This window comes from Myxocyprinus asiaticus, chromosome 9 (assembly GCF_019703515.2).
Source record: "Myxocyprinus asiaticus isolate MX2 ecotype Aquarium Trade chromosome 9, UBuf_Myxa_2, whole genome shotgun sequence".
Classification (NCBI taxonomy): Eukaryota; Metazoa; Chordata; class Actinopteri; order Cypriniformes; family Catostomidae; genus Myxocyprinus; species Myxocyprinus asiaticus.
The window spans coordinates 14,062,803-14,087,844 of record NC_059352.1 but is presented as its reverse complement, the minus strand read 5'-3'; the positions used below and the strand labels follow the sequence as shown (position 1 = coordinate 14,087,844).

Below are 25,042 nucleotides of genomic sequence, written 5' to 3'. Positions count from 1 at the left end.
CTGAACAAAGTGAACTAGTTGTTTACATGCATTTGTCAGTAGCGCTTTCATGGTATTATTTCTTCTGAAGCGACGAGGGGCGGCCAGTCAAAATAAATTAATACAAATATTACATATTCAATATTCTAAAAACAACTTTAGATGTTTTAATGAAGTCTGGAAGGAAGGATACTTGATCATGCACATTCACATCCCTGCTGGTAAAAAGCTCCCCTCCTAGCAGGGATATCATACCTGAAATTGTTTTCCTATTGCTTTGATCTTTACTTGTAGATTCGAATTGATAGTTCACCCAAAATACATTTTGTCATCATTTATTTACCCTCATGTTGCTCCAGACCCAAATTGCTTTCTTCCTTAGAACACACATGATGTTAGTGGAGTGAGTCTCAATAACCATTCACTTTCATTACATGGAAAACAAATATGCAATTAAAGTGATCGAGGCTGTCAGTCCCTATCATTTGACCAAACATCTTTTTTTGACTTACAGAAGAAAGTAAGTCATACGGGTTTGGAAAAACATGAGGGTGAGTAAATGCTGACAGATTTTTCATTTTTTGTGAACAATCCCAGTATGTGCAATCACCACTGGTAAGAGTTTAAATTAATTCAATTAATGAAGAATTATCATCAGTGTTATGTAAAACAGCCTGTGTCATGAATGCAACATTTCTATAAATGCAGTGACATTTTATTTGACAAAACTGAAGGTGAACATGTTGAAAAACAAATCAAATAAATATTAAACATACCAATAAACCTTGTTTTCTACACATGAGGTAAATCTACTGAATTTATTGTTTGATTGCCAAAGGTCTTTTTCACTACACACTCAGTGCATGGTTGATTATTGGCACCAAAAGAAAGCATCTATCAACACCAGACTAACTATAGTAGCATATACTATTTATGTAACTGAAGTAATGGACTGGTCCATTTTTAATGTTAAATTTCTTCCTAAAACTGCTAATCTGCCTACTTTCCCAGGGAATGCAGGGCTCCTAAAACAAAATTTAAAAATGCATATCTAAGTGTTAAAACAAAAATAAAGATACTCATAATTAAGGAATGTTTTCAAGAAAACCTAGTAACACGCTACACTATGGGATACACTGCAAATGTTTCGGTTGCATTTTGCAAGACATAAACCATACAGCTTTAAGCTTAAATAACCTTTTGTCATACTCTATCATTTGTGTCCAAGCAAAATAAACAATGGAAGGAATGGTGCATGCATCTGACACAAAATGTAATATGTCTGCAATGAGGTTTATGACACTTTCTAGGAAACATCTGAAGTTTTCCATCACTTCCAAAGCAAGTCCAGTAGTTCAATCAAGTCACTATTATTCTGATTTGGTGAGGTCATCCAAAATCTCTCAGTAGTGAACAGGCACTTAGAAGATGCCTGTTGGCAAGTCTTTGCTGAACAACCCAGACAGGTCCAAGTCCTTGCTCATTAGATCCTCCTCAACATTCTCCAAGGCCCACTGGTGGTCAGTCAACTCCAATGCCTCCCATTCAGCCTAAGAAGAAAAAAAGTTCAGTTAACTTGCATACAGATTGAGGACTACATATAATACAAAACTAGCATTCTGGCAACAATTTAACAGAGTTGGGGCATAGTACACAATTTCTGAGATACCTTGAAAGCTTTGTTTGTGTCTGCAGGCATTGCCATTGCAGCACCACTCATTTGCTCCTGCATGATACGAGACTGATCTGCACCTGTAGCAAATAAAAAAAATAAATACATGCATATTTCACCCCAAATGTGATACAAATGCATCAGACATTCAGAATATTTTCCATAATATTCTAACAATCAAGTCCATGCTGCATTTACCATTGTCTTGTCCCAGGATTAAGGAATACATGCTTCTGAGACCAAAGACATTTAGGAAGTACCAAGATGCTGAACTCACCCTATGGACGTATACAGCAAGAAACCTTTACAGACAAAGCTTTGGATGAAAAAAAGATTATAAATATATGCATGTGTGAGAGAACTAACCAGGATGCATCTAGTGAGAGCAACTCAATTCCCTGCTGCAGCATCGGTTTGAAGCGGAGTGTGAGAGGAAAAGGTACCTTTGCTTGGGAGAAAAACATTTTTTAAATGTGTTATGGCAAGTTCTGTGTTGAGAATGAACTACAAGAAATATATTCAAACTGCTGTACACTGTAAATCATTAATGGTTAGTCAATAGACAGAATACAACAGTTAAAGTAATAATTTAACTCTTTAAGCCCAGATGGGCCTGCAAGAAAAATTATTAAAATATTTATATTAGTCTTGACAACACAAAATAGGTATCGTTTTAAAGCTAAGAAGCTGTACATTACAATGCACGTAGGCCCAAAGGACCAAAACAGAAAAAGTGCTTTTAAATTTGCAGACAAATCAGAAGTGTTCCGTTTTGATAATTTATAAATAATTTTGCACTGCACATATTATCGTATTCGGTAAAAACATCAAACTGATCACATAGCCATGTCATATGTCATTGGAAAGATCCCAGAGAGTAGAATACAACCAGACAATTTTTTTTCTTACTCGCATACAAAAATATATAGTGAGTAATAGCTAAGTATGTCTTTGACATACATGTTACATGTAAACAAGTGTTGCTTCTACGCCGTGTTTGCATTTATACCTTCACGAAAAATAAACAGAACAAAAAATATCACAGAGGAGGTGATTGTCTTTAAAACGAGTCCACACACAATGTAATCGGATGCACAGATCATCAGATAATCCACATGAAGCACAATGTGCACACAGCACATAATGTGCTATCTGGCTAAAATACATTATCTTTCCCAGATCAGATGACTTGATCAGAAATGATGTAGTATGTTGTCCAGCATCATGGAACACTAAACCAATCGTATTAGGATTCAGATCACTGCAACCAGAGGTGGAAGTCGTCCAAATATGGGCAGAGAGGATCGTTCACGCTAATTACATATGGCCAACAGAAGATGGCGCCAAGTACATGACACAGACTCAATGATGGCTCAAATGACAGAATGGAACTGAATGAGATCTCGTTACTCATGCCTGCATGCTTTAGAAAGAGATCATAACTTTAGTCACTGTTGTATTTGCATGTGTAATTAGTTTTATGTACAATTATTATATTTTATTTGTTTGTAATGCTATAACTTTTGATTGCTTTGTTGTATCACCCAAAATTGTACTCAGGTATAGGTGACATGATTGGAATCAGAGCTACCTTATTCACACCCTGAGATATATAATGTTAAATCAGAAAAATAATAAGAAAAAAAAAGTACATTTTTGGCTACTAAAAGAAGCAATGTGGTTTAATAAGGTTGGAAAATTGAATCTCTTACTTGTGACAAACCCAGAAAAGGTCCAGTTGATCCAACCACCAATAAGGATCATTGGAAGAACATTTGTCACATTGCCTTTCATCATGTCTGTCAGCATGCTGGGATCTAAAAAAGTAAATAACAACATCACATTAACTGTCACTCAAACCTGGCATTTATTTTATGCTGAAAAAGTAGGCTCTTATAAAAACAAAAACAATTCCTCACCAGTCATCGGAGAGGGTGGGACTACCTTTCTTTTGGTTTTCTTGAAAAACCCATCCTCTTGATTATTGAAGTAGAATTTTCTCATCAAGAAAGACTAGTTTTTAAAGAGATAATCCAGTTTCAGTGCCGTGAAGAAAAAGGCAGCTTTTCTAAGCAAAAACTGTATATATAATGTATACGCTGGCAGCCAAATGTTTTAAATAATGTACAGATTTTGCTCTTATAGAAATTGGTACATTAAAGTGATTCACAAAAGTGGCATTCAGCTGATAAAAAAGCATAGTAAGAACATTACTGATGTAAAAAAAACCAGCACCATCACTATTTGAAAAAAGTAATTCTTGATCAAATCTAGACAGTCTCCATTTCAAGCAGTCATCACTCCAACACCTTATCCTTGAGTAATCATGCTAAATTGCTAATTTGGTACTAGAAAATCACTTACCACTATATCAAACACAGTTGAAAATTATTTGGTTCGTTAAATGAAGCTTAACATTATCTTTGTGTTTGTTTTTGAGTTGCCACAATATGCAATAGACTGGCATGTCTTAAGGTATTAGGTCAAAAATGGCAAAAAAGAAACAGCTTTCTCTAGAAACCAATCAGTCAATCATTGTTTTGAGGAATGAAGGCTATACAATGCTTGAAATTGTCAAAAAACTGAAGATTTCATACAAAGGTGTACACTACAGTCTTCAAAGACAAAGGACAACTGGCTCTAACAAGGACAGAAAGAGATGTGGAAGGCCAGATGTACAACTAAACAAGAGGATAAGTACATCAGAGTCTCTAGTTTGAGAAAGACACCTCACATGTCCTCAGCTGACAGCTTCATTGAATTCTACCCACTCAACACCAGTATCATGTACAACAGTAAAAAGAAGACTTAGGGGTGCAGGCCTTATGGGAAGAATTGCAAAGAAAAAGCCACTTTTGAAACAGAAAAACAAAAAGAAATGTTTAGAGTGGGCAAAAAACAGACATTGGACAACAGATAATTGGAAAAGAGTGTTATGGATCTTAACCCCATTGAGCTTTTGTGGGATCAGCTAGACTGTAAGGTGCGTGAGAAGTGCCCGACAAGACAGCCACATCTATGGCAAGTGCTACAGGAAGCGTGGGGTGAAATGTCACCTGAGTATCTGGATAAACTGACAGCTAGAATGCCAAGGATCTGCAAAACTGTCATTGTTGCACGTGGAGGATTTTTTGATGAGAACTCTTTTAAGTAGTTTAAGAAGTTCAAAATTCAAATTTTAATAGTAATTTTTCACGTTATTAATGTCCTGACTATACATTGTGATCAGTTGAATGCCACTTTGGTGAAAGTACCAATTTCTTTCCATAAGAGCAATATCTGTACATTATTCCAAACTTTTGGCCACCAGTGTGTGTATATATATATATATATATATATATATAAATAAAGGTGATGGGATGGACTCACTTGTTTGGGGATATATTTTCCATTTTCTCGTAACACTCTGCTCCTGATTAGAACCTGACTGTATAGAGAACATGAAGCAATTGTTTTTTTTTTTTTCGTTTATAAACATGGCAAGGCTGCACAATACAACCATAAATATTTCTGGGTAATAAAACACAATAATACTGTCAAGAATATTACCTGTCGGAAACTTGCTCTAATGTGAGCTTCTTATCACTTTGTAAAAGAATTGAGACGTAATGGCGAATCACTCCAACCAGAAAAGTAATGAACACAATAGGCAGCACAACCCAAAGGCGAATATTGGAGTCCAGCAGGAGCTCAGGCTCAGCCATGTTTCTATGAAGAGATACTAAGACAGACAAAAAAAAAAAAGTTTAAATCTAGTATGAGACTATCAGTCTCCAGTCACTTTCATTGCAGATTTTTCCATACAATAAAAGTGAATGGTGACTGAGTCAGTCAGTTCCTAACATTCTGCCAACATATATCTTCGTGTTCCATGAAGAAAAAATACGGCTTAGCATTTGGAGCAACATAAGGGTGAATAAATGATGACATAATTTTCATTTTGGGGTAAACTATCCCTTTAAGACTCATTATGAATGATTAAATACCCAAAGTGAACTCACTCTGGCAGGTTACTGTACACCACTGCTGTTAATTGTTAGTTTGTGTCGTTACTAAACTACATGATTTGTGTCATAGAGAAAACAAAAACAGAGAAGTATTAGGTGCTTCAGATAGTACAGATCTACCACTGTCACGTCGCATCGAGGTTAGCTAGTTGCTAACAACCTTCTCTCAGGTTTATGGCGGTGATGCATCATTTAGTGACATTTTATTTACAGCCTTTCCATATAATATACCATATTTTTGACGCTTCCTGTTGCGACAATTAAGACTTTATCAATGCATTATACCTGGTTTTTTACTAAATCGTAGTTTATCTCAGTGAAGCCCGGTAACGCCTTAAGTCAGGATACGACACCATCGAGCCGCTTCTACTTTAAAAGCCAGAGATCTTCTATAACTTCTAAAAATGTACCATAATAGAGACCGTAACGGCAGAGATTATTTAGCAGAGACGGGCCACTTCTATTAAAATAAATGGGAGAAGTTGGAACACAACCAAGGAGCTCTGAGCGCCCAACGATCACAGCTGTAGAAAGGAAGTCCCGCCTTATTGTTTAAAGAGCCAATCACCTTTTAGATACAGCGTTAGCCATACAAGCAGGGAAAATTGCGTTTTTTAGCGTAATATGAGGTAAAAAAAAAAAAAAAAAAAGAAAGAAATCCCTAGATAGGAGCTGCACTGGCATGACTGGAAATAACCTACCGAGAGCGTTCCAAAGATGGCCAACAGTGGACTGACTTGCTAGAGAGACTTTGGTAACGGTCAAATAGCGTGTTAAGAATTAAGTCATTGTTTGCGGGTACCATACAAATGAATGGTCAGAGCCGTAAACTGATACCGACCTGTCGCAAAATTGTCCGTGTCTTCTCTTATAAAACAGCAATTTTTTCGTAGTGAAAGCCACAAATAGTTAATTCCAAAAGGATTTTTAACGTAAAACATGTTGAAGACATGCGGCCAATTCATTAAGTAATCAGCTGTTAACTCACAAAAGCAGTTTATTCAGCACACTGAAGCGTCTCCTCCATAGACGTCCATTCGAAAAAGGCCCTTTGTTTCCTTGCCATTGTACCTCCCTAGAATAGTCGCGTTCACACATACATACTTTTCAATAAAAAAAATTACCTTCAATTTCCAGTTTGGTCATGTGTGAACACGACCCTTCTGAAAATACCAGTACATTTTGCTCTGGCAAATTTCTTTAATGCGAAGATGTATCATTAGTACCTATAAATGTCTATTTTGATGGTATGTATAAACAGCACATTATGGTACATTTACCAGTAAAGGCAACCCAACGATTTTCCTGTAACTTACCTGGTTGCGTGTGTGGACGGGGCTAATGTCTATGGGAACAGCGCATTATGCATTGCAACGCAAGGAGCTGCTAACCTTGTAGGTTCCCCATTGATTAGAAGGGTTGTGGCAAAAGCCGCTGCAGCAGAGATGTGAAATCACCAGCAGCGAACAGTTTTTCAGAACAAAAGTCATTTCTTTCAACTTTTCATAATTAAAGTTCAAATCTGATTTGCCACTCATTCATTTCTTAATACAAAAATAAAGACCTAAATAATCCATTAAATATGTCATCAAATGTATTTTTATTTTTTCAATTAAATGTTTAAATGCAGTGCATTATTTCACATGCTATTTTGTGTCGTGTTCAATTAATACAAACATAATAAAATACGTACTGCATGAAAGAGTAGTTGAAAGAATAGCATGTCTATGGACTTATATGATCTAATGATTATAGGTTTAAATGTATATGAATGTACTAAATGGAAAGTGAATATCTTAGGTCCTATTACCGGTCACTAATTATTTCAAGTTTATCACCATTTTAATTTTTTAAAGCACATTTTTGCCTTCGCTATGCCATTTTAAATGATCCTTTGGTATGGCAAGTGATTTGTTAAAAAACAAAACAAAAAATTTATTTTAAATATATATATTGTAGTCAATTAATATGGAAGGGATAAAATCTGCATGCATAACAACAAAGGAATTCGCAAAATACTGTTAAAATAGTTTTAGTTGAAGTATAGCATGTTTGTCACACTGAAGGATATGTTAATATCATATATTTGTCAACTTCCCACAAGTCAAGCCATATTGAGTTTTAAATATTTGCTGTCTGATTTCATTTTATATTCAACCAACTCACATCACATACATTACACATTATTTAATCTAATTTCTTTATAATTAAGTGATGGTTGGTGACATTAATTCTAGATGTCCTGAACCCTCAATACATCCCTGACAAGAGTGTCAAGCACAAATTTATGTACAAATCAGTGTGCAAGTTTTTAACAGAAGCTGGTAGTTAGCATACACTTTTTAATTTTTTTAGATTTATAAAATTTGTGGAAGAGACCACTCAAAGGATAGTACACAAAATTAAGCCCCCCAAAATAATACTTATGCTCCAAATGAGACCTTATACTTTCAACATATTGTACAAAAACAGAACTCCAAAAATGTTTGCAACATATTTTATTACTGTGGCCTGAATAAGAAAACACATGACATACTCCTTTTTTACAAACCCACCCATATCAACACTGAAAAATTCATCATTAGGCAGTTTCTGCAGCCTTTGGTTCAATAAAAGAAATCATAGCTAATTAGACCAAAATGGGGCGATAACTTAAATTATATATCTTATCAAGTTGTGTTTGAAATGCTCAAAACAATTCTAAAATAGCTTGTAGATACAAGAAAAAAGCAGATATAAATATAAATGGAAACTCTTTCAGCGAACCAAGATCCAACCCAATAACAGCCTCTCTGTAGTTAAATTTAGGCAAATTGTGAACAACCAACCACACATTTTCATACACTCAGCCCACAAAAAACGCAACAGGCAAATGTGCACGTTCACACACATATACCTTTAAAAAATCTGTTTTTATTTACACCGAATCAACCATTGTCAGTATAACATTGTATTTACCTCTTCAAATACTCCGAGACAAATGTAGGTAGTCCAGGGCGTATCAAAGGCAGATCACATCTGAGCATGTTGCATGAGTCCATACTTTTCTGTTTGGTTAATGCTAGACTAATTTATGTATTTAAATAGAATTACATGGAATTAGAAAGACCCATAGATAGGTACCAACTAGAGAAAATAATAAAATACTGAGGATCGATCTCAAGGTGAAAGCGGAAATAAGGAATGGTTACATTCTCATGCTAAATACTGACATATTACGCTGCCAAATTTTCCCCAGGAGAACATAACATAATTCAGTACCTGTCAAGATCAAGATCAGATGCACAGTGGGAGAACATCCTGGATGTAGAGCATTGAATTTTGCATTTGATAAAACAAAAATCATATATAAAAAGAACTTAAACCACATAAGTTCAGTCAGTCTGATGTAGTCACAGAGGGCCTCACTAAAAAATGAGAGCGCCCATACTGCCCATTTCACTCTGTTCTTTGACAAAGATCTCAAAGTACTGGTAGATGATGGTGACGGCCAACAAGATTCCAGTTCCTGAGCCGATGGCTCCCAGAAAGTCGGCCATAACCGAGAGGCCACCAATGCACAGTCCTCCAAAAGCTGCAGCAGTGGGGATGTACCTAAACAAAGATTTTGAAAAAGAGTTGTAATTATTCAACACTCTTTAGTTATTCAATGGCTGATTCGTTAAAGCTGAAGTGTGTCACTTCTAAAGGCACTTCAGCCTTAATACAAGCATAGTTAAAATGGTGTGAATGTGCCATGTTTTACCTATTGAGCTCATGGACCATAGAAGTTTCTCTGTGTCCCCTCATAACCATCTGCTGCTCTTTCAGCTGTTTGGCAACCTAAGTAACGCAAAGAGTACATCTGAAACCCGCTCAAACAGAAGTCAATCTTACAGTGCAGCTCTGCAATATCCATGACCAAATCATGACCAATAAGCCAGAATAATCTAATGCCCTTACATCTTTTGCAGAGGATCCAGACACCTCAATCCAGGTCTTCGAGAAGAAGGCACAGGACCCTAGCATGAAGATGATGTAAATTACAGCATGGACTGGATCCTCCAGAACTGTGCCAAATGATTCTGGGGGAGAGAGGTAGTAGCACAGACCACCAACTGGGTAAGCACGAGCTGGTCCTCCACTTGAGGAGTCCTGTTGATAAAAACAGAAGCAAAAGCACACTTTAAAATATGCAACAAGATGGTTTTTGCATGGATGCAGTGTTATGCTAATGAAAAAGTTTTCGGTTACTGATACCATTGTAGAAATAACCTATTAACAAATGCGATTAATTAAAAAGACAGTTTAATGTGTAAATTCTGCTTAATTGCGATTAACGCATTTACTGTTACTAAAGCATAAACCAGCATAAACACTGGTTGGAGAAGGGCGGAACCTTTGTGATGTGTCAATGTGTCCGCCCAGAGTCATTACACTGACGCACACACCACAAACACACACACAACAGCCATGTCAGTGATCAAATGATGGGGAAAGGACGTCTTAACTTATGGTTGCATAGTTCTTTCAATTAGTCAAATTCACACTTAAACATTGTGAAACGTTTAATGAATTAAATGTTTTACTTGAACTGGTGCATTTTAGTGCATTTCTATTTATACTGTGGAAGGCTTTGTTTGGAAAATGTTAAAGCATTGTTGTTACAAATTGTTTTGTTTTCTTAGGTGTATTTTGACAGGAAAGTATATAGAGTAAAATTTCGGCACTTTCAAAATCTGTGATTAATCGCGATTAACTATGAAAAATTATGCGATTAAAAAAAAATGTAATCGAATGACAGCACTAAAAATAAGCTTGTTCTAGAACTCCGATATTACTAGAGTCTCTACATCATGCAAGTAGGGATGCTGCGAGTATACGGTTTTACTATTAACCGCAAATAAAAATGTCACCGTTAATTTAACCGTAAGAATTTAGAATCCATGGTTAAAAACCGTGAAATGCTTTTACACGTGGCAAAATATATAATATATATAATGTATAAATACATAATATAAAATAGTTTTTCAGTGTTAGCCTATCTCTTTTGCCTGTGCCTGGGTGGTTAGGGCAGCTATTGCTATGGTTACAGATGGTGGCCGCGTGGTGCTTTAATGGTCAGGTGCCGCAGACTGAATGTGAACTTTCAATTCACGTGAAATTTAAGCTTAAGCACACAAACTCCAAAATATGAGAGGAATTCAATACACCAGACTCCATCAAAAAAAGCGAAGTAATTCGGCTGTTTGGCAGCATTTAAATGACTGACTAAAGATGACAGATGTAAAACAAGCAGACAGAAGTCCTAGAAAGACACACATTCTACAAACGGGACAGGATGCTCCACTAATCGTCCAACAACAAACTAGTAAGTTTAATATTTTTTAGCTGTGTGGTGATTTTAGAGTTATGAATTAAAGATGCCACTTTTTGTAATGCTTTAGCGTGCTGACAGCGTGTGGTGCATTTGTGTGTAGTTATTTATAAGGGTAAACTTATTTTTTTTTCTCCCAATTTGGAATGCCCAATTCCCAATGTGCTTTTAAGTCCTCGTGATGGCGTAATGATTCGCCTCAGTCCGGGTCACGGAGGACGAATCCCAGTTGCCTCCGCGTCTGAGACCATCAACCCGCACATCTTATCACGTGGCTTGTTGAGCGCGTTGCCACGGAGACATACCGCATGTGGAGGCTTAATGCCATCCACCGCGGCAACCACGCTCAACTCACCATGCGCCCCACCGAGAACGAACCACATTATAGCGACCACAAGGAGTTTATCCCATGTGAATCTACCCTCCCTAGCAACCGGGCCAATTTGGTTGCTTAGGAGACCTGGCTGGAGTCACTCAGCTGGGAATCACTGGGATTCGAAATAGCGAGCTAGCGAACTCCAGGGGTGGTAGCCAGCGTATTTGACTACTGAGCTACCCAGGCCCCAGAGAGTAAACTTGAAAAGTTGCATCTAAATCATCCTCGTTAAAGCACTGCTTGTGTATATTCACCGCATCCAACAATAAATGTGAATTTTAGTCATGATCGGACTTTAAATCGCCTGCTGTAAGCAATGTTCCCGTTATTATGCATAGTCCAAAGGTTTATTTGTGAGATGCTGTGGACCGTATTTTGATAGAGTCTGTAGCCGATTCTTCATGTTGGGGTGTCTGACAGACAAAGGATTACTTTAAACTGATGCAGAAGAAAAATCTGTTGGATGCCATGAACTACATGTTGCGCACCCACAATAATCTTACATTTAACCTATACGCACTTTTGAAGCACTCTGATTACACTGAAGCACATAACTGAGTTTGGGATGTGCATAAGCATTGTCATGCCCTAGATTTGAGAGTCTTATTACCTCCTATTTCGTTTTTGTGTATTTATCAGTTTTCTTATTGTATGGCTGCCCTTAGCATCTACATATCCACCAGAAATACGTCCACTTAGACATTCAATTGTTATATGATATGCATTTCTTTGCATCGGTGCTGTTGCATAAGAAAATGAGCAAATAATCGTAAAACCGGTTAACCGAGATTTTATCTCAGGCAGTAATCTAACCATCAAAAACTCACACCACGGCATCCCTACATGCAAATGTACATAATTAAAGTGTACAAGTATGTTTGTAAAAAGTAATTTCTATAGGTGTACAGTAAATCTTTTTTAAATGGAAAAATATAACTTTAAACTTGAAATAAATCTTAAATAAAAACCGTTCAAGCTTTTCAAAGACGGGAAGGATTGAAAAGAAAAGAGAAATGCGAAAGGGTCACTTACAGACCAGGTTCCCAGCAGGTTGACCAGGAAGTTTCCACTGAAGCGTGTGGAAAGCATTTGAGAGATGACGTACAGGTTGGACACTAGAGCAGACTGCAGGATGATGGGAATGTTGGAGGTGTAGAACAGCTTGATGGGATACGTGTTGTACTGGCCACGGTAACGTGCAGACTTAATGGGCAGGTCAACTCTGAAGCCCTTTGGTACAAGAAATAATATACTTAGCACATACATGTACATATATGCATGTTAAACTTAAATCACAACTGTATTAAGCTTTAATTTGTAAGCAATGTATGACAAAGAAAAAAAAAAGTCCTTTTGCCAGTTGTTAAACAACATCGCATGAATCACAATTTAAGAGACAACATTACATCAGGAATTTAGACATTTTTGCACCCCCATGATGGACGTCTTTGACCATGGTGCCATGTCCCGCGCAGGATCACCTCATTTTGACTGATTTTTGGTCTTCGGAACGAGTTATATTAGTTGTGCTGTGTCTAACTATTTTTAGTGCAAGAACACGTTCGGTCTGAACAGCCTTTGACGTAACAATCCACTAACCTGGAAGTATATGACCACGGCAAAGACGAAGACAGTGGCTATGAGGTTCATGAGGTTGGGCAGGTTCTGCCTGTAGAAGGCCTCTCTCAGAGCTCGCACTTTATCAGAGCGAGTAGCCAACAGGTGAAACAGAGCAATAATGGCTCCTTCAAACTCAGTACCTGAATGCACACACACACACATTCAATCACAAACAATACCTGGCATAACAATGTTCCAAAATGAGATCTTGCTCCAGAACTCATACCTCTTCCTGTGTTGACTGTAGTTGGGCTGAATGCCTTCCATACAATTGTCTCACAGATGTTGGTGGCGATGAAGAGAGAGATACCAGAGCCCAAGCCGTAACCCTTCTGCAGCAACTCATCCAGCAGCAACACAATCAGACCTGCCACAAACAACTACAGAGAACAGATAATCAACATGATCTGACCAACCATGCTCTAATCAACTAAACACTTTACAGAGTTTGCACTTCACATCAAAGCATTCTGATCACCAATAAAGGAAACATTAAAAAAAAACAAAAAAAAACAATCTCTTTACAAAACAGAGCACATTAAACAAGACTGACCAGATTTAAGATTATAATCAATGTTCCTCTCTATGATGATGCTCATTTTGTTGCAGATGTGAATGCAAACAGACATTAATTTAACAGTTTTGGCAATCGTCACTATGTTTGCCAGAGAGAAGTCTCATCTTGTAGTGATGGTTGATAAATATTTGAACACAACTGTGTCTAGATGTGCTACCTAAGTTCAAAAATACGGAGCGGAAATGTACAGAATGCAGCATAGAATAACCTGAATGATGATGAGAAGGCAGATTCCTGCACCCATTTCGGAAGGGTCACCATACATGCCAGTCATCACATACACAATAGCCTGGCCAATGGTAATGATCATGCCAAAGACTGGTGGAAAGATAGCATAGTTAGATGTCTTACAAAGCCATTGAGAAACAAATATAGTGATGGCATAAAGATGGGTTGTCGTCAAGCAATACTGCACCGAGAGCATCATTAGACCTTTCCATTTGTTTCAGTCACTGCTGTCTACTTAATTGGGGAGATGTTTCAAAAACCACAGGAAAGAGGTGCAATTAGTAAAGGAGAATGTACAGTCAGCCAGTCATTATTGCAATGTAAAACCAGGACAATGTGATCAGGTCCACGACACGAAGCAGAGGGGTGCTGTATCAGCCTAATTCTGAAGGGTTTTTTTTTTTTTTGTGAGAACGCCTGTCTGACTGTACATTATCCCGCTTATTACATAGCTACTTACTAAATAAGTAAATGACCATGAAATTAAATATTGATCGGAGTACAAATGATTTTATTATGTAAGAGACTGCAGAGTAATACGAAAGACCTGAAACTTGTACAGCTAGGTAGCACTTTTAGAAGAATATCTCAGCTCTGTAGGTCCATACAATGCAAGTGAATGGGGACCAAAACCTTTAATCTCCAAAAAGTACATAAAGGCAGATTAATGGTAATCCATATGACTCCAGTGGTTTAATCCATGTCTTGACCCTTCCGAGCGCCATCGAGCGAGTGCGAGTAAAATTAGATAATTTTTGTATTTGGTTGAACTATCCCTTTAACCTGCATGAGAATCAAATAAAAGAGGGATGGGTTGCCTTACGTTTTTGAGCTCCATTGAAGAGTGCTCTGTCTTTCGGGGTGTCTCCAACCTCAATGATTTTAGCTCCAGCCAACAGCTGCATGATCAGGCCAGATGTTACAATAGGAGAGATACCCAACTCCATCAGAGTACCTGAAACACAGTATTAAGCTTCATCTGAGCATATGAAACTAGTGGCTAGATGATATATGGTTTTCAAAGGCCAATGCCGATAACAAGCAGGGCAGCCAATGATACAGTAAAAACATTAATAGTAGTACTATTTAATGACAGCAAATGAAATGTACACAAAATTGCTGAAAATTATTTAACACCAATCATCACAACATTTCCTCAGAATTCATATTGAAAACAGATGTGTATTATATATTGTAGGGCTGGGTATTGATAGAAAATCTCAGCTAATGCAGTTAATTATACAGGGAATCTTCTAACTTCGAACATAAATGACAATATTTTTTAAATACGATGTGTGTGATAATCTCTTTCCTGCATTCTTTAAGTGGGATAAAAATCACTTGCAGGGTTTACATCAAAGTTGTAATATTACATATAATTTTACCCTGATATGGCAAGTAAGCGATCTTGCCATATCATGCTTAAATCATGTTAACACTTACACTGAGGAGCCAAAACATTATAACCACTCACAGGTGAAGCGAATAACGTTGGTCATCTCCTAACAAGGCCACATGTCAAGGTCTGGGTAGATTAGATGGTAAGCAAACAATCAGTTCTAGTAGTCAACGTGTTGAATGCAGGATAAATGGGCAGGAGTAAAGACCTGAGCGACTATGACAAGCGCCAAATTGTTATGGCCAGACAACAGGGTCAGAGCATCTCTGAAATGGCAAGGCTTGTGGGGTTCTCCCAGTCAGCAGTGGTGAGTATGTACCGACAGAGGTCCAAGGAGGAACAAACCACAAAACTGCAATATGGTGTTGGGCACCCAAGGCTCATCGATGCACAAGGACAATGAAGGCTATTCCATCTGGTCTGAACCGACAGAATTATATAATGTGGCACAAGACATAGAACATTTTAATGATGGTTATGGTAGGAATGTGTCAACACACAGTGCATCGCACCCTGCTGCATATATGGGGCTGGGTAGCTGCAGACTGCCCATGATGACTCCTGTCCACTGTCAAAAGCACCTACAATGGGCATGTGAGCGTCGGAACTGGACCTTGGAGCAGTGGAAGAAGGTTGCCTGGTCTGAAGAGTCCCGTTTTCTTTTACATAAAGTGGATGACCATGTACGTGTGCGCCTGGGGAAGTGATGGCACAAGGATGCACCGTGGGAAGATGACAAGCCGCACTGGGCAATGTTCTGCTGGGAAACCCTGTGTCCGGCCATTCATGTGGACGTCAATTTGACACATGCCACCTACCTAAACATCGTTGCAGACCAGGTACACCCCTTCATGGCAATGGTATTCCCTGATGGCAGTGGCCTCTTTCAGCAGGATTAATATACCCTGCCATGGTTTGAGGAACAGGATGAAGAGTTCAAGGTGTTGCCCTGGCCTCCAAATTCCCCATATCTCAATCCGATTGAGCATCTGTGGGATGTGCTAGACCAAGAAGTCTGATCCACGGATTCACCTCGCAACTTACAGGACTTGAAGGATATGCTGCTAATGTCTTGGCCAGATACCACAGAACACCTTCAGGGGTCTTGTAGAGTCCATGCCTCGGTGAGTCGGTGCAGTTTTGTTGGCACGCGGAGGACCAACAGCATATTAGGCAGGTGGTCGTAATGTTTTGGCTCATCAGTGTATACTGTTTATATCTTGTGGCTGTACTTTAAAAACCATGTGTATTTTAGCATTTATGGACCAGCCCCATTCAATTCCATTGGAAGCTCTTTTCGGTAACTGCAATTTTTGCTTCTTTTTTTTTTTTTTATGAGTCAAAAATAGTTTTTGTTTTATCAACATCATGGCACAAATGCGGTCAATTAAGCATAACTTGTATTGAACCCGGAACATTCCGTTAATTCAAATAAATAATTTAAGATAAAGCAACCACATGAACATTAACCAGCTATTGATGCATGAGTCAATCATTCGTCATGTTGTGATCCAATCAGTGTACAAACCTCTGTTGGAGGCCAGGATAACTCTCATCCAGTAAAAGGGATCTGCAGAGTCTGAAGACATGATTCCAAAGAGTGGAATCTGAAGGAAAGAGATCAAGGCGTTTAATTCAACCAATGTTTACAATCTCAGCAAGTGAGTAAAAAGTAGCCAAACATAGATACGGTTTGCTTTGAGAGGTCTGTGCAATTATAAATGGGATTTCATCGAACTTCATTTCATTATTACTATTTTTTTTTTAGTTCTTGATCAAAGTAAACATACCTGGCAGCACACCAGAAAGATGAACAGGGTGATCGCAGTCCATAGCACTTTCTCTCTAAACTGAATCTATAGGGAAGAGACTCAAGTTGTTAGAACCATTGAAATTCCACAAAGACAAAGCAAAGTTTCAAGGAGATGGAGCTGCATACCTTCCTCTCTGGTTTCTGGATCTCAGGTAAAACTGCACAGAATGGCTTTATCACCTCCAGGAATTTAACTATAAAAGAATAGAAGAACTACAATTAAATATACAGTTCTTATGCCTAACAAAAGAACATTATGAGAATGCCACGATCCTAAAAGACGACGTGGAATACAGGCAACTGCCTCAATCTCTCATGCAACGTCATCATTCAATCAGTTCATGAAAAATAAGCCGACCCCAAATAACATTTTATTTCCATGTTACACATTGTTAATAAATGACTTACAATGTATTACAATTAACGAAATATAAGGAAGTTTGAAATGCACAGAAACTGAAGACAGCTAATGAACATGCATTTGTTTTTAGGTTAGTTTACGATCACAGAACTAGCTGGCTGAGTTAGCCCCCTTTACAATCAGTTGAACTTCAGATTTATGCAAATTAATCTATCAAAGTTAGTGCATTTTCGCAACGGAATTTAAAACAACAACAAAAAACACAGGAAATATCGACAGCGAAACATACATGGTAATCTTTCTCATTTAACACAGTGCAGGCCAAGCCAGGGTATAAATGACGCGTTGAAGCTAATAATCTATTAAATCTGTTAAAATAGCACTAAAGGACATATTGAAGTAATTGTTGGTGGACATAATGTTGCGTTAAAATATTGAAGACTCACTGCCCATGATGTCCCTCCTGATTTCGTTCCAAGTCTAGCAGTTAGTGGACACCAGTGAGCGGCTCTATGAGGAGCGTGTTCGGGACACGTCATCACCCAGAGCACAAATACACGTCAGTGTCTGTAAGGCAAAACCAAAGGAGCTTTCAAGTCAAGTCAGTCCACTCAGCGGCCATCTTTATGTTTGGAACTGTCAAGGGCAGGCTGGGCAGGTATTTACTATGTAAACAAGCGGTAAAACAGTACAGCTCCTATCTAATTGAATAGGGAAAGACGGGAATTCTCAAAACGGACATATTTCAAATCAGCAGTAATATCTGGCAACAATTGTTTCATAAATTGTGCTTCTTTTAGCTAAGGTTACGCTTAAAACGCAATTTTTAAGACCGGTTCAGTTTATGCGCATGCGCGTTCTAGAGTTGATTGACAGGCGATCTCTGTATCTTAAAGCTGATTGGCCTTTTACCTGTAAGGCGGGACTTCCTTTTTAACATCCGTTGGCATTTCCTATTTATTTTAATAGAAGTGGTCCGTCTCTGCTAAATAGTTTCTGGTACAATTTATCGTGTATAAAATGGGCGGTGTTAGTGACCCGGAAGTTGTCTCTAATTGCTCAGTACGGAAGGTAAAAAAAATATATTTTTCATATTTTAACTATTGATTAAGTATTTTAAATTCAATTTGTATTGAATAGTTATTGAAAATGATTGTCTCTACCTGTACTTTTGCAACCCATGAATGGTGTTATTACACGTATTCCCTTTTACTTTTCCTAGCGTTGGTCCAGGATTGACCAATCACAGTAGTCTGTGATTACGGAATAAAGATAATTTAAAAAATAATTTTATATATATTACTGGGCAGATTTCTGTATGTACGGAAGTAATATTTTGAAAAAAAAACAAAACAAAACAAAACAAAAAAAAAAACGTCCTGAGATTGGAAAGTTTTCATAGATAGGAGTTACTGGCTAGTCAGTGGCTACATTTTCAGTTCAATCATCTCAACCAATTTTTATAAATGTTTTCCCCCTATTAATTATTGCATTTCTAATAGATCTTCCTAATACAATTATAATGAATAATTAATTTATTAAAAAAAAAAAAAAAAAAAAAATGGTACAAGACTTTGTGACTTTTCCTCCACTAGCTATCTAAACATATACAAAAATCTGGACTTGATTTGATAAGTCCAGTGGTCGTAAAAACACGGCACTTGTGGTGTTCAGGTCAAAACTGACCCGCCGTAGGAAATGAATGGGAAATACTAAAATATTTGTCAAATAAAAACATCCACAATGCAGAAAACACCCCTGAAAACACTCAAAAATAGTTTATATATATATATATCCAATGCATAACTTGTGATAATATCTAGAAATTATTTTTGTTACAACACTGAGTTATCTAGAGATCAGCCAATGCATGGAGCACTGGAGCCATCTACTGAACATAATTGTTATTTCATGGAATTGTTGTTTTTTATTCCAGCAGATGTCACGAGAGACCCCCAATGCATGACAAATTGTGATGTTTTGACACTCCTTCAATTGACTGAAATGAAGGTTTTTATTGAAGTGAAGATAACATAAAATGTGCTTATTTTATATGAAAATTAATTGTATAATTTAGTAATTTACAGCCAAATAAGGTCTAAATACCATCAAATCCACCCTAACCCAAATGCACTACTTTAGTGTTTTTACTTTAGTAAAATTTGTGTTTTTACATATCTAAAAAAAAAAAAGAAAAAAAAGAAAACAGTAAAATATTATCCATGTATGTTCGGGTAATTTTTTAACCCACGACCACCACGAGTGTGACTCACAAACGAACACCGCAGAAGGGTTAACAAAGTAAACTTTGTTTTCACTCATTTAAAAAATGTATTTTATTGTATATTGTTAAAACAACTCTTCAACACAAATTCAAGAATAGCCTATACAGTTCCAACAAAATATAATGCACATATACTCACAACGACCATACAAAATTAACTGTTTAGTTACACGAATAAATGAAAATGTGGATTCACTTTACCACCCCAATTTACTGTAAAATAGTTTACTTCATATAAATAATCGCCAGGGGGCATCAATGCATCACCAAACTGGAGGCTCTTGGTTCACGTAGAGATTGGACTGGTGTATCGCATGTATGAGAACCTTTAATATATACAGTATATATATAAAAAACAAAAAGTATTATGGTACTACAATGGTAATATGGATATACCATGTTTCTTTCCTGTTATTATTATTATTAGTAATAATATTATTAGTATTGGACATGTATGAAGGTAGAACCATAGTACCTTGAAGAAGCATGTGAGTACCATGTAACACCATCGGATACCAATACTGTACAATGGTACCACCACAGTAATCTTTGTAAGGGAGTCATGTACAGTTTAACCATTTTAGAAAATGTGTTTTGACATTTTAAAATTGTAATTTTTTGTAGGCCATAGAACCAAAGTCGGAATCAGGATCAGAAGAAAGTGAAGATAATAACAGCACAGGTACACTTTAAACTTGACAATGAATTATTTAAATACCTTTTGCTAATTTATAATCCATCAAAACAGATTTGTTGAATGGGTATAATATGATTATGACAGCAGATTATACCAGTCTGGTGTCTGCATCTACAGTTCAAATGTTGAAGGCCAATGACCCACATAATCATTGAGCCGTAATTACATTCACACCAACCCGGGAATGAACAAATAAACAGAGCAGAGAGAACACATGCCAATTTGCACACTACTTTATGCACACACTCATGCACAGTGACCCAGCCACAGATTCTGTGGTATGTGTGTGTTGAGGTTAAAGATGAGCAGTGTCTGTACTTTAATAAAGAGATACTTGTTCAGACTGGTTATATAATGGTCAGTGAACTGTGAGCTAAACCAGAGGATAGGCTGAGCAAATACCACACATCCTTCTCTCACTCTGTTGGTTCGTCCTCTTTTCCATCTGAGTTTCATATAAGGGAGAAAATATAAGTGAATTTGTATACATACCCTTTGTAAATGTGCTAATTTATCATATGATTTCAGCCAGATCTGTCTGTCCCTTCAGACAGATCCCTGTGGAATGATCTGGATTCTAAACTGAGAAGGGAAGTGACATGATACATAGGGGAAGGAAATAAATATTACCCAAAATGTTTGTAAAGTTTATTTCCAGTTACACTTTCAAGCCCTTCATCTTCGTTTATTTGAGGGAGTTTGCATTTCTCAGTGAGATATGGTCAATTTGAGCTGCTTTTTTACATTCCTGTTGACATAACGCATGATCCACATTTTTCCGTTGCTAATTGTGCAGAGAGTTATACAATTTATTTCAAGGATTATACTGTGTAACAATTTTTTTTATTTATTTATTTTATTTTTTTGATCCTGGGTAGTAAGTGTTATTTCCTAATTGCTTATGCCTCAAAAGTATAGAAAATGGCTATTATTCCCCACAAAATTTGCTTTTGTGACCAGGACAGTGATATTTTGAAATGTACCTATTTCCAATGAGAAAACGGGCGAATTTGTGTCTTTACGTTCACATAAAGTCAGAAAAAACAACAACATATGAATCCAAATTAACATGTATTTATACTAAAGTAATATTCAAAGCCGTGCTGGTCCATAATGGTAACAAGTACCTGTCTCTTCCCCTGGCTTTCTCAGTGCACCTCAAAGAGGATTACAATAGTATCAAGACCTTGCTGGACGCCTTGAAGTATGATAAGTACGGCAGGGAGGTCATAGAAGACTTCAAATTGGTGGCATTCCTGATGGGTCTCCAAGGCGGTTTTACCAAGTTTCCCTGCTATCTTTGCCTTTGGGACAGCAGGGACACCAAGGCGCACTACCACAGGCGGGACTGGCCACAGCGGACCGAGTTCTCTGTGGGGAGGAACAATGTCAAATGGGAGCCACTGGTGGACCCCCGGAAGATGCTGATGCCACCACTGCACATCAAATTGGGCCTTATGAAACATTTTGTCAGAGCTCTAGATAAGGAGTCAGCAGCCTTCAAGTACCTTCAAGACTTCTTCTCTAAGCTGTCTGAGGCAATGGCCAAAGCCGGTGTCTTCATCGGACCACAGATAAAGAAGGATTTTGGATTCATATGTTGTTTTTTTCTGACTTTATGTGAACGAAAAGACACAAATTCGACCATTTTCTCATTGGAAATAGGTAAATTTCAAAATATCACTGTCCTGGTCACAAAAGCAAAATTTGTGGGGAATAATAGCCATTTTCTATACTTTAGAGGCATAAGCAATTAGGAAATAACACTTACTACCCAGGAACAAAAATTGTGTTACATAGTGTTATGTAACATTTCTCACTTTCAGTTGGCTAACCCGATTCCCTTGGAATTGGTTTACAATTTGAGAAAACAAAATATATTTGTCATGCATTTCTTACTGCGGCAACTAATTTTATAAAATAATTATGAATATTAGTCACACTCAAAAATAAAAAATAAAAATGTTAAGCTATTTTTAAGATATTTTAAGCATTTTAATTTCATCAAATTGAATTGAATAAACTTTAACAAAATCCTATTCTAATCTTAAAACTTAAAGGAATATTCTGGGTCCAATAAAAGTTAAGCTCAATCATTTACATTTACATTTCATTTACATTTCATTTACATTTTACATTTATTCATTTGGGAGATGCTTTATTTAAAGCAACTTACAAAAGAGGAATAATACATCATAAGCGATTCATCTTAAGGAGCAGCAGTACAAAAAGTGCTGCATTACAAAGTTTCACTTGCATCAGAATAGTAGTATCCAAGACAGGTTTTTTAACTCAAGATGGCGCCGAGTATGGCTGCTGCATTGCGAGCTCCGATACAACATTGTAGTTCTTTGTTTGTTTTGTTTACAATTCTTATGTTTTTTGTCTTGGAAATTGTCTGCCTTATTGTCTACGACAGACAAACACTTTTGGACATTGGTTCTGCAATTACACACCGTAAACCGGACATCAAATTCCTCGATGCCGACCCGCTGTTTACAAACACGCCAGCAGAGCCCTTTGTCTGGGCAGCCTGGCCGCGGAAACGCAAAAGGAAAAGGGGAAACAGAGCCGGCGTTCTCATCAGAGTAAGACGTCACGAAAATCGACCCCCGCTACCCCAGTATTCTACTGGTAAATGTTCAGTCTCTGGACAACAAGCTCTGCGAGCTGAGAGCACGGATCTCTTTCCAACGACAGACGAGGGACTGCTGCATTATCTGCCTTACAGAAACTTAGATGTCTGAGGAGATTCCAGACTCAGCCATTGAACCCGCGGGGTTTTCCGTGCACCGAGCGGACAGAGCGAAAGACCTCTCAGGTAAAAGCAGAGGTGGTGGTGTATGTTTTATGATCAACAAATCCTGGTGTGATCAGAGGAATGTACATTCTATCAAGTCTTTCTGCTCCCTGATCTGGAATTTCTCATGCATCTGTGTCGACCATTCTGGCTACCGAGGGAATTCACAGCGGTCATTATCACTGCTGTGTACATCCCCCCACAAGCCGACACAGACCGGGCACTCAAGGAACTGTATGGGATTATAAGCAAGCAGGAAACCACGCACCCTGAGGCTGCGTTCATTGTGAACCAAATCTCTCCCGGATGAGCTAAATAGTTTTTATGCTCGTTTCATGGGAAATAACACTGCCCTCGCAGAAAGAGCTCTCGTAGCCGAAGGTTAGTTCACTCTCCATCTCTGTAGCAGATGTAACCCGATCCTTCCGACGGGTGAATATCCGTAAAGCCGCGGGTCCAGACGGCATTCCGGGCCGCGTCATCAGAGCGTGTGCGAACCAACTGGCTGGTGATTTACGGACATTTTCAACCTTTCCCTCTCTTTGTCTGTAGTCCCCACATGCTTTAAAACATCCACCATTGTGCCTGTTCCAAAGCAATCCAAAATCACTTGCTTAAATGACTGGCGTCCTGTTGCTCTGACCCACATCATCAGCAAATGCTTTGAGAGACTAATCAGAGATTACATCTGCTCTGTGCTGCCTCCATCACTGGAACCATGGCAGTTTGCTTACCGCAACAACCGCTCCACTGATGATGCCATTGCATCTACAATACACACTGCTCTCTCCCACCTGGAAAAAAAGAACACTTATGTGAGAATGTTGTTTGTAGACTACAGCTCAGCATTCAACACCATAGTGCCCTCCAAGCTTTATGTGAAACTCCGGGCTCTGGGCTTAAACAGCTCACTGTGCAGCTGGATCCTGGACTTCCTGTCAAGCAGACGCCAGGTGGTTAGAATGGGCAGCAACATCTTCTCATCACTGACCCTCAACACTGGAGCCCCGCAGGGCTGTGTTCTCAGCCCACTCCTGTATTCTCTGTACACACATGACTGTGTGGCAACACACAGCTCCAGTGCCATCATTAAGTTTGCTGATGATACGACGGTGGTAGGTCTGATCACTGACAATGATGAAACAGCCTACAGAGAGGAGGTGCACACTCTGACACGCTGGTGTCAGGAGCACTACCTCTCCCTCAACGTCAGTAAGACAAAGGAGCTTGTGGTGGACTTCAGGATAAGAGAAAGAGAACACAGCCCCATCACCATCAATGGAGCACCAGTGGAGAGAGTCAGCAGCTTCAAGTTCCTGGGTGTCCACATCACTGAGGAACTCACATGGTCTGTCCACACTGAGGCCGTTGTGAAGAAGGCTCTTCAGCGCCTCTTCTTCCTGAGAGGGCTGAGGAAGTTTGAAATGAACCGCCACATCCTCACCCGGTTCTACACCAGCACTGTAGAGAGCATCCTGACTGGCTGCATCTCCGCCTGGTACAGCAATAGCACCGCCCACAACTGCAAAGCCCTGCAAAGGGTGGTGCGAACTGCCAGACACATCATCGGAGGTGAGCTTCCCTCCCTCCAGGAAATATATACCAGGCAGTGTGTGAAAAAAGCTCGGAGGATCATCAGAGGCTCCAGCCACCCTAGCCATGGGCTGTTCTCACTGCTACTATCAGGCAGGCGGTATCGCAGCATCAGGACCCGCACCAGCTGACTACATGATCTACAATCAGACTTTTGAACTCTTGATCTCTCACGATCAATATACATCAGCACTGCACTTTATTAATCTTATTATCCCACACCGGACTGTCATAAATTATATTCTCTCTTAACAACACACTGGCAACTTACTATCAACCG

General features: G+C 38.3%; 2 protein-coding genes across 4 annotated transcripts; both read right to left on the bottom strand.

The window, feature by feature from the left end:
* Nucleotides 1-782: 782 nt before the first annotated feature.
* On the bottom strand, nt 783-7,106 carry LOC127446564 (ER membrane protein complex subunit 3). Of its 3 annotated transcripts, XM_051707584.1 has the most exons (10): nt 6,975-7,058; nt 6,647-6,733; nt 5,201-5,372; nt 5,021-5,078; nt 3,571-3,664; nt 3,364-3,468; nt 2,018-2,099; nt 1,850-1,929; nt 1,649-1,731; nt 783-1,529 (listed from the first exon to the last, which is right to left on the bottom strand). In XM_051707584.1, the coding sequence occupies exons 3-10, from the start codon at nt 5,353-5,355 to the stop codon at nt 1,401-1,403; spliced, it is 786 nt and encodes a 261-aa protein (XP_051563544.1). In that variant the 5' UTR covers nt 5,356-5,372; nt 6,647-6,733; nt 6,975-7,058; the 3' UTR covers nt 783-1,400. The 3 variants fall into 3 exon arrangements, with proteins under 3 accessions (XP_051563544.1, XP_051563542.1, XP_051563541.1); XM_051707582.1 differs by lacking the exon at nt 6,647-6,733 and having other exon boundaries at nt 6,975-7,106; XM_051707581.1 differs by lacking the exons at nt 6,647-6,733; nt 6,975-7,058 and adding an exon at nt 5,944-6,192.
* A 1,033-nt stretch (nt 7,107-8,139) lies between these two features.
* LOC127446558 (protein transport protein Sec61 subunit alpha-like 1) lies at nt 8,140-17,980 on the bottom strand. The gene is made up of 12 exons (XM_051707570.1): nt 17,835-17,980; nt 17,154-17,221; nt 17,005-17,070; nt 16,743-16,821; nt 14,639-14,770; nt 13,796-13,905; nt 13,237-13,390; nt 12,990-13,150; nt 12,423-12,620; nt 9,601-9,792; nt 9,404-9,480; nt 8,140-9,252 (listed from the first exon to the last, which is right to left on the bottom strand). Exons 1-12 carry the CDS (start codon nt 17,839-17,841, stop codon nt 9,066-9,068), a joined length of 1,431 nt encoding a protein of 476 aa, XP_051563530.1. The 5' UTR covers nt 17,842-17,980; the 3' UTR covers nt 8,140-9,065.
* Nucleotides 17,981-25,042: the final 7,062 nt, after the last annotated feature.

Excerpts from the sequence above, each read along its gene's own strand:
- LOC127446558 (XM_051707570.1), bottom strand. Across the intron at positions 13,906-14,638 it reads CTTCAATGGAGCTCAAAAAC|TCTTTGGCATGATCATTACC; the intron begins GTAAGGCAACCC and ends TCTTTCCACCAG. Across the intron at positions 13,391-13,795 it reads GCCTTCTCATCATCATTCAG|TTGTTTGTGGCAGGTCTGAT; the intron begins GTTATTCTATGC and ends TGTTCTCTGTAG.
- LOC127446564 (XM_051707582.1), bottom strand. The coding sequence starts at position 5,355 with ATGGCTGAGCCTGAGCTCCTGCTGGACTCCAATATTCGCCTTTGGGTT. Across the intron at positions 3,469-3,570 it reads CCCACCCTCTCCGATGACTG|ATCCCAGCATGCTGACAGAC; the intron begins GTGAGGAATTGT and ends TTACTTTTTTAG. Across the intron at positions 1,732-1,849 it reads AATCCTGGGACAAGACAATG|GTGCAGATCAGTCTCGTATC; the intron begins GTAAATGCAGCA and ends TATTTGCTACAG.